The sequence below is a fragment of the Osmerus eperlanus genome, chromosome 20 (genome assembly GCF_963692335.1).
Source record: "Osmerus eperlanus chromosome 20, fOsmEpe2.1, whole genome shotgun sequence".
Lineage (NCBI taxonomy): Eukaryota > Metazoa > Chordata > Actinopteri > Osmeriformes > Osmeridae > Osmerus > Osmerus eperlanus.
Window position 1 is genome coordinate 12,750,847 of NC_085037.1, and position 10,000 is coordinate 12,760,846.

At 46.5% G+C, this 10,000-nt stretch overlaps 2 protein-coding genes across 2 annotated transcripts in view; both read right to left on the bottom strand.

Moving 5' to 3' along the window:
• The window catches only part of cdcp1b (CUB domain containing protein 1b), an 80,747-nt gene that overhangs the window by 34,646 nt on the left and 36,101 nt on the right, over positions 1 to 10,000 (bottom strand). The window lies entirely within an intron of this gene.
• Positions 1 to 10,000, bottom strand: part of LOC134006983 (oxysterol-binding protein-related protein 10-like) — a 16,330-nt gene that overhangs the window by 6,125 nt on the left and 205 nt on the right. The window contains exons 1-3 of the mRNA XM_062446095.1: positions 9,710 to 10,000; positions 4,288 to 4,463; positions 156 to 235 (exon numbers count right to left, since the gene is read on the bottom strand). The exon at positions 9,710 to 10,000 is cut by the window's right edge and continues 205 nt beyond it. Coding sequence (XP_062302079.1) covers positions 156 to 235; positions 4,288 to 4,463; positions 9,710 to 9,975 — 522 coding nt within the window. The 5' untranslated portion in view covers positions 9,976 to 10,000. The remainder of the gene's footprint in view (positions 1 to 155; positions 236 to 4,287; positions 4,464 to 9,709) is intronic.

The window sequence follows — 10,000 nt, forward strand, 5'->3', positions numbered from 1 at the left end:
TATGAATCTGGAGAGAGCATTTTCTCTCACTGCTTATCTGCTCATCCGTGAAAACAGGTGTAGGAGCTTGCCTGTGGCTACATCTGTAGTCGTGATCATGTGACTGTGTGTGTGTGTGTGTGTGTGTGTGTGTGTGTGTCTGAAACCATACACACCTTGGCACTGCTGTCTGAGTGGCGTCTGGCACAGGCTTGAAGCTGGTTCATCCAGAACTGCTGCTCTTTGGCGTCGGCCGCTGAAAAAATAAAATGAAACCGTAAATTCCCCCAAACGTCATCTTCGAAAACAGAAACATAACATTCTGAATCATCAGTCCATTTCTTTCACACTTGGATTAAAGGCAAGTCATTAAGCAACGTTCACTGTATGTGTGTGCCCCTTATGCGCTAATATCACCTGTGAAAACCAATTACATTAAGATCAAAACTGTAGCACTAACCATTAGATAAAACACCGTAAACATAATGAACCAGATGTTGGCTAGCTTTATCATCTGTCTGACAGATGTACACAGGAATAAATGTCTGCTATCAAAACATGCATATAGTGTGGGAACACTGACAGCAACACCAGTCTGTTGTAAGACGGTTATTTTCTGACTGCCTACTTCAAGACATGTCTTTTTATTATGTTACTGATCGTCTGAAAGAGAGCTTTGTCAAATAGAACTTGATGTCAACTAGGCTACTACTAAAAGTGCTACTACAGACACTCTATTGGTCGAAAGGCTCTGGTCACCAATCATGTTGGCCTGTCTGGTCATGGAGGCTATTAGGTGTAGTTCGTTTGAAGTCCACATCAATCCTGAAACAATTGTGACAGCCACTGTTATACGGTGCAGACTTCAAGATACAACGAGGTAGTAGACAATTCAGAAGCTTAAGTCTCAGAAGACTAGCTTCCCAGAGTCCCGACTGCAATAAAATAATTGCGTCTCCATGGTAACAATTCATGAGATAGCAAACGAAATACTTCATTAGCTGAAGTATTGTTCGCATGTACCACGATTGCTGGAGTTTCTGGAAGTGATTAGCAGAGACAATAGATTAATGTTTAAATCTACTGAAGTGTATTTTAAGGAAATGAGTGGTCGTTTCCTGGAAGGCTGGAAGGAATTAATTTGGCTTGTGTCAATCACTCTTGGTATCTGAACATCTTTAGAGACAAGCCTTTCTCTTTTCCTCTCTCTTTCTGTCTCTCTCGCTCTCTCTCTCTTTGACTGAAGGACGGCATTCACAGTGAACACCTGTAACAAGATAGCATGACCCCTACTTCTCTCTTAGACCTTTACAAAAATCTCACACACAATCATCTCTCTCTTCAGAAACATGTCAATTTCCTAATGACGAGTGCGCATTTAGATCAGCTGCTCTCCCCCTCGCGCTTTATACAAGCATCTCCGTGATTAAACATAATCAGCTGACTAGAAGGAACAGAGGTGAATTTGGCAGCGCGGCTATGCTAATTCGCACCTGTTTGTGTGCTGAAAACACAACGCTGATGCGAGCCACACTCGCTAGCTAGTCATTAGTGCTCCGGTCTGAAACGTACAAAAGTGGGAAGAGGCGCCAGGTTCCGATGTTTTGCTGTTGTCTCCGTTTCGCTTGTCGAATGAACTCAACACCTGCGCTCCTACAGCGTAGTAAGGTGGCTATGGATCATATCCTGCCCGGGTCTGCCTCCTACACAACGAACAGCGACAGCCATGTTGTCATCAACACATCTGAATGGCAATATGTGCTTAGCTCGGAGGTGATTCAACGCAGTGCCGTTTCCAGCACATGGTGCCCTAGGGCAAGCTTCACCCCGGGTCGTACATTAGAGGAGGGGGGGGGGGGGGCTGCATATTGACGGTGATCGCAGCGTTCGTTTGGTTAAACACGAAATTTCAGGCTTGGGAAACTGGTGCTCCCCTCTTCATGGCGCCCTAGGCGTCTGTTTATCTTACTTCTCCACCAATGACCGGCTCTGATTCAACGAGAAAAACCAGGCCCTTAGCCTAGTCACAAAGCTAATATCGCCTCATTCCCAGTCAAGCGTTGCAGCACCATCCTTATGTAATTACACTGATGCTAATTGCAGTGATAAAGTGGATGTTGTTAGTCATGATGATAGTCCGAAACAGTCATCTGCTGGGGAATCTGATTAAGGTGAACGGGGTCTAACGTGACAGGGCGCTTCGACGACTGGGTTCAGGATAGATGGAGCCCATTCAAGCGTATGCGGCTTCTGAAGGACTAGTTACTATGGGGCAGTATGTCTTGGGGTGAGTTTAATGGACTGTGGTGAAAACATTTACCGTTTTTCCTCAGTAACCCAGTCTTGTCAGATAGAAGATATAATTTTAATGATTTGCCTCACACTGTGAGTTTGATGTGTGCTTAAAAAATGTAAAATTAGAAATATATATTTTTTTAAATGATACAATTCCTGTTTTTATGTGCACCATCAAATATCCATAAAATTAAGATTCACAAATGCTTGTAATATGCAGTTAGGCCTTCCGCTCAGTCCATTTAAACACGTTGAAAAAGGCCTTTAACCTTGTAAATGTCTGGCCTATCTCGAACCGGGCGTCATGTGGTCAAGCGTTTTATTTACCATCAGATCACTGAAACATGATTAAAACCCGCTGCTTTTCTTTATCCTTAAGTACTCCGAGGCCTTGAAAACACACACACACACATTCCTCATGGTTGTGCTCTGAACATGAATTGTTCTCTGTGTTATTTTCCCCTCCATATAATGACCTGCCAGGTTTCAATACCGGCAAAGGCCTGATCCTGGTTTACAGCCTCTATCAGATCTGAGAACTCCCAACGGCTCAAATACAAATTCTTGAATTCACAGAGAAGTTATTAGAAGTTGAGATCAATTGAGGCCCTCCAGAGAGAGAATTAGAGAGTAGCTAGTCCCACCTATTTCCCAGAGCTGTGGGGAGGGTGTGGAAATCTCCATGAGAGGGGTTATCACAGGATATCAGCCCGGGAACAAAGGTTACAGTCACGGCCTGGGCAGGTGTTAAATCCGGAGGGGAGGGGAGGGGAGGGGGGGGGGGGGTGGAGGCTGTAAGAGCTACGATACAACTTTCTAGTCCACAAAGGGAAATTTGTCTCCAGGACTCCATGCTGAAATTTATCCCAGTCAAAAACATCAACACCAGTCAGAACAAAATAATTGCATCAGGCGATTTTAACTGAGGTATGTTCGGGGGGGGGGGGTGAGGTTGGTGGTTGCCAACTCACTCAAGGCTGTTGAAAAGTAAACATTTCCTGGTTGAACTTTGAAGCCCAGACAACGTTTCCATGGAATCCATGCCGAGTTCTACGTCTCACAGACTAATCTTTATCAACTGCCTTTTAATAAACAACCAGCAATGCAGGTCCTTCTATTTAGAGAAAGACCATCTCCAGCTTAAGTTCCTGATATTTAATAAAACATTTAGGCTATAAAGAAACTATATATTCCAACCAAACAAGTGTATTTTGTGTATTTTATGTATCCTTCCTCCCCCACTTGACTCACTACAGCCTTGTTTCACTGTGGGAATATTCCTATGGACTCACCACAGGGATCACTGCGCCATTCTTAGGAATATAGGGCAAGTTATTCCAATACCTCCCTCTGGAAAGGGGACATTCCAGGGGCTGGAGTTTGAGAGAGTGTCTCTCTCAGGGATGGCTGGTGCTCTGACATGTCGGAGTAACCAGTAGGACAGTCACCAGGATACGGAGCTCACGAAAGCTCACAGGCAGTGGCCGTGACCAGAGAGGATCTCTACTGACAGGGGGGGGCTGGGGTTCTTACATTTACATTTAGTCATTTAGCAGACGCTCTTATCCAGAGCGACTTACAGTAACTACAGGGACATTCCCCCCGAGGCAAGTAGGGTGAAGTGCCTTGCCCAAGGACACAACGTCAGTTGGCATGACCGGGAATCGAACTGGCGACCTTCGGATTACTAGTCCGACTCCCTCACCGCTCAGCCACCTGACTCCCTCCCTTCTTGGGGAGGGGGTTGAGGTGTGTTGGTTCTTGACAGGGGATCTCTTTTGACAGGGGTCGGGGGTAGGGTGGGGGATTAGTGAAGGGAATAGCATTTTGCATAGCATAGCTTTCACCCTGTCCTGGTCTATATCAAAGTGTGCGTCGGTGTGGCTCGAGCACGTCAGATGCTTCAGTGTTGTTTATGGGCGTTGTGTTTCCATGCAACCACACATGACTTCTCATCCACCTCCCAGCCTCGTCCCATTCACATTCCCCTCCAGGCCAGACCGAGGGCCCTACCTCGAAGTTTGTACAGCTCTCCGTTGACCGAGTTGACGATGAACATGTGTGGTGCCTCGTCGCTCGGGGTTACAGACGCACCAATCATTGGCAAGGACCCTCTTGGCTTCTGGCTCCTCCCCTGCTCATTGACAAAGTACTGGAGCTGCCCCAGCTCTGGGTCCAAAACAAAGTACCTGCAGGGGAGGGAGGGGGAGGGAGGGAGAGGGGGAGGGAGAGGGGGAGGGAGAACAGGGAAAGTGAGGAGGGAGGGAGGGAGGATTATGGGACAGAGTCCCATGGGGTAAAAAAATATATATATTAGATTATTGTTCTAAACATTTTGAGATGCACTGTTTGTATGTTACTGCAAGTCAGAGTTCTAATTATAGGTGAACTTTTTCCACATTAGAGAGAGAGAGAGAGAGAGAGAGAGAGAGAGAGAGAGAGAGAGAGAGAGAGAGAGAGAGAGAGAGAGAGAGAGAGAGAGAGAGAGAGAGAGAGAGAGAGAGAGAGAGAGAGAGAGAGAGAGAGAGAACGAGAACGCGACAGAATGGGATACATCCTGAAAATAAAGAGTGCGATATCGAGCGAGCCGAGATATTCATTGTGCATTTCTCGTTGTTTGTTCTCGTGCTATGACAGCCAGTGGGTGTAGTCGCATATGAACTCCTCATCTAAACCGTCCCTGACGTTAGCCAAGGCATTGTCATCAACACCTACCTACCAGCCAAACCTCAAATTACCACAGAAGCCATTAGGCCGGGCATCTTGAGCGAAGCTCTCAGTATCTGATTAATGAATATCTCACCGCTACACTTAATTGAAACTTTCTCCGCCTGCAAGGGTGCTAAAAATAAAAAAAACACACAGAAGGAACTATGTTGGCATTCGCATCAGTATCCTCCTAGCGCCAACCAAACTATCTGTGGCACATGGACAAGTAGGCCTAACATTACTAGACTATCCAGGCGTGTCCACACTGTCGGTTGACCCCATGTACAGCCACGTTAGCCTAGGGCAAGCTGTTGTTAACCAGAGGTTCTCTCCCTGGTGATCAATGCCGTCTTTCCATGCACGATTAGAGCGGCGGTATTGACCAGACTCTGGAACAAGCCGAGCAAGTGCTCAACGGCCAATACCACCCACCCACGGCACAAACAACACAATACTACATTAACAGGCTAGGCTTCGCACTCGATCCTTGAGTATGTGACCGCCAAAATACATAAGAATTGACCACAATGCACGAACGTGCAAAATCTCTCTTCCTCACAAAACGATTTGGGACTTTACTGTGAAATATTCCTTAATCCTCAACCTTTTTGGGAAGTGATCCCAAAACCTCAACTAGGTCTCCTCCTGCTCCTACACACACACACAGACACAGGCCGACTAGCCGAGATAAATGTGCGGGACAGCAAACTTTGTGCCTGCGTCAGTTCCTCTCCGGCCCAGTCAGCAGAGCGGAGGATTTACCGTTGACCTCTGGGCCGGGTAGCCCTGTATCTGAAGTGAAACACGACGCGGCTCCTAAATGTGATGGATGGGAATGAGACGGATAACTCTCTGGTGGTTCGATGTCCGGACAATAGCAAAAACACACACACAGACACTCACTTGATTGTGTAAAAAACACATCTTGTATCACGTTAATAATCACCACAAAATAAAGATTAAAGGTAACTTGCTAGTTACGTAAGCCGTGTTGCTATGCTATGAGGCTGGAACGGAGTCGATGTGTCAAGCCACTCAAGGCTGCTTCAAACATCTTCGCTGGGTGGTAAATTATAAAGGCAGAAATGTCCCAAAACACATATCTTTGGAAAAAAAGAAGAAACTATGACCTATTCAGGTCTCTCTGTGGGACGTTTTCCATCCACAACTGTATGAAATTCCCAGCTCTGAGGAGAAGCCTGACACCCCTGTTTCAGAGTCCTTGAATAAAGCTTTCCGAGTGAGCGCAGATGGGTCCTAATTGGACCACAGCATTACTAAGGGCCCCTGGTTTCCAGGCTGCTTCTCCAGGGCCAGCAGGTCACACGTGGACCGGAACAGACCAGCTTAGCACCAAGACACTCACACAGCTTTGATCAATGGAGCCCTGCGCAGGCAGATCAGACCTGCTTTCCCTCTCCTCTTACCCACCTCTCCATCTGCCTCTCCCCCCTCCTCTCCTTCTCTCCACCTCCTCTCCCTTTCCTCTGCTTCTCTCCACCTCCTCTCCCTTTCCTCTGCTTCTCTCCCCCTGCTCTCCACCTCTCCCTCACCCCTCCTCTCCCCCTGCTCTCCTCTTCCCCACATCTCCCTCTCCCCCGGCTCTCCTCTTCCCCACATCTCCCTCTCTCCCCTTCTCTCCCCCTCATCTCCCTTTCCTCTCCTTCTCTCCCCCTGCTCTCCATCTCTCCCTCACCCCTCCTCTCCTTTTCTTCTCCTTCTCTCCCTCTCCCACCCCTCCTCTCCAGAAGGCACATCTGCAGAGAAATGATTCATCCCTTTGCTCCCCCTCTCCCACTGCTCTCTGCATGGGGAGACTTAAATAGAAGCTACAACCAAGATCGTTGCGATCCGTTCTCGGAACGACATCGGGAACGCTCTGTGGCTCAGAGAGAGGAGAAGCACACGGTGAGGGGGACAGGAGCGGTCGGTACAGTTGCCTGTGAGGAGGTATAATCTTTCAGATTACATTTCACTGTAACACACACTGGTGGGAACGCTTTTTTTATGAAAAAAGTACAAGGGCTTTCCAGTCAAAGAAAACGGCATTTCAACAAAAATATATTTGTCTTCATTCGATAGTAAGTCTCTTAATGATCATTAAGATAGTGAAGAGACAAGAGCTGAAAACAGGATTGGAGAGGGCATCTGGAAATACTGTCCCATTATTATCTTTGTAAACTCATCAGTGCAGTTTCTGTGGTCACCTTGGAAACCAGCCCTCAACCACAAAGAATGTTCAGACCTTCCAGTTCTAGTTCAAACAAGCAACTTTTGAGGAGGAGTGACAAAGAAAGAAAATAAATAACTATTGTACATTTGTACGCTGCTTTAGATGAAAGCGCTATATGAATGAATCCCGCAGCGACTGTCTTCACATCAAACCACACGTTGATCGGATCACAGTGGCTGAACTGTATCAAAGCCAGGCAACAATTAGTCCGGCCCTGCAGCATTAACACGGCTGTACATGATGAACAGTCGTGGTGTTTTGAGGAACATCTGTTGAGGAACAACAGGCTGCATCTCCTGTTGGTGTTTTGAGTCTTTGCACTGCAAGGCATTCGGTGTTGGCGCAGAGCAGGTGCCCTGTGTGCCACAGTACACACATTAATCTTGCCTATAATGAGAACAGTGGGCTGCAGCATGGGGTAGTTTGCCTGTGTGTGTGTGTGTGTGTGTGTGTGTGTGTGTGTGTGTGTGTGTGTGTGTGTGTGCGTGCGAACAGTAATGGTAAGTCACCCTCCCATGGATCCTGAAGGAAATCTGAAGTGAAAGGTAGAGTAGCATTCACACCGTGTGTGTAAGTGTGCGTGAGCTCATGTGAGTGCTGTGTTCTCAAAAAACACATGCCATTGTATGCGTACACATGCGTACCAAAACCCCTTCACAATTAAACTATCCCCCGCGTTTACAGAATTAAACCCTGTTCATGAGTGCAGCTACATACAGACAGGACGTCCATGTTCCTTCATCACACACAATGTGATGGACAGGGCTTGTAATTACTCTAGCACTGTTTCCCACTCAGTGTCCTGGATATTTTGAAACACTTTCTACACAGCAGAAGGTTCCAAGCTGTTGTTATGAGGCAAAAAACAAGAACGAAGAGAAAGATCTTCGTGTGAAATGTTCCAGTCGTCAGTATCCATCCTGTACAATATGACATTACTGCTTACTTTTTTTCCCCCTCAGTGAAAACATTCTATCCCTGGGCACTAGGCAACAATCGTCTTGACGCTGAGGAAACGTCTTCCCTCACAAAATACCAGAAATTGTAGAAATTCCTAACAAAATTCCAGCAAAATATCTACTACACGGTCTCCTACATTATTGAAAGCCCCCCCCTCCCTGTGTGAAACAGAATCATCATCTTTCCTTTCAAGCCTAAACATAGCAACACACAAAAGCTTTAAGTTGCTTATTGTATCTAATCGCACAATGTCAAGAGGGAGCTGGAAATGCTGTTGATGAAGAGAGTGACTTTCAAGAGCCGGGGCCACTCTCTGTGGAAAGCAAAGTGGCCTAACAGTAAAATTAGTCAAATGACCCCCCAGGCCTGCCTTTCATCTTCCTGACTCTCCTTTTTCCTGCTCGCTCAATTACAGACTCCTTTGATTTCGTCGAAAGAGCTGCGTTATTTTTCCTTCATTAAAAAAAACAAAAATTATATGAAAAAAAGAGAAGTGTATCGTAATCCTGACATGTTAAGATCGAGTTTTGCCTCACTGGTTGCCGTATCTGTCTGGTTCTGCCTAGCTACACGGTTAACTCAGGCTGTCAATCATGGCACCGGCCCGGTTGGTTGAACAAAAAAGTAGTTTCTTGGTGAAAGCCAAGCCTGCCAGCCCTTTGAAACTGAATAAGGATAGGTACCGTCAACCCCAGGAACAAACACCACCAGTACAGAGTACAGAGGCAGCAGATGTCTACTTGTGCTTGGATGGTGAACTGCACAACTTTAAAAACAAACTGTCATAATTTAAAAAGCTATATTTGACATCCACAAACAACAGTTGGATATGCAGTAAATGTTGGCGAGATGTCTCTCTCTCACACACACACACATACACATCTGTGGGTGTGTGCTGTCTAATGTGCCTACTCCTCCTCTTCCTCCCCACAACCTTCACACCAACATCCACTTTAGCAGCCTACTGTGTCTCTTTCCCTTTCACCTCCGCTAAGCAGCGTTGCAATAACAAGGCACCACTAGCAGAGGCATTTAGCTAATAAAATGACGATCCTGACACAACATTGTTGTGTGTGTTCACAGCCACACAGACGCCATTAAGAGGGCACTGTAGATTCATCCTGATCTGGGTCACTGTGTAAACTTCCACCCTACGATTTCACAACTCCGACATGCCGGATACTACAATGTGAGGGTTCTAATAGCCTACTGGTGTGATGTCTTACATTAGTTGGAGTAGTCGGACTCCATGAGAATAATTTGGTATTTACAGAAACGGATAATCGCAGAATGTTGTTACAGGCCCACTCCAAACAGTTGTTAACTGTGGTTGCAACCCAACTACCAAGATCTTACAAAGTCACATAGCTTTAACATCTTTGACAATACTTTGGGATAGCAGTGTCAAGTGATATTGCTACGTGGATGACAGCAAAATCCTAAACATTTAGCCTATCCATATAGCCTATACTGTAAGCTACTGTTGATGCGGTTTCAATTAATTAAATCATTGCTCGCTATGTGACTGCTTACCTGTTCTGCCAACCTTGAATCAGGTTGGTGTATTTGCACAGCACTCCTTCTAACTGCCGTTTTTTTGCTAGTTGCAAATTCATGCTGTTTCCCAACACACCTCCCCGACCCCCTCCTCCAACGGCCGAGCTACCGAGTGAAGCAGACCCGGGGCTGTGAGATCCAGTTCGTCCGATCTTTTTTGAAGAATTGCCCCTGTCCGAGGGCAGGGAACCGGAGTTCGTTTTATTTGTCCCAGGATGCGGACCGCAGATAGTCTTCTCCATACTGGCGACGGGACGGACGGTGCAG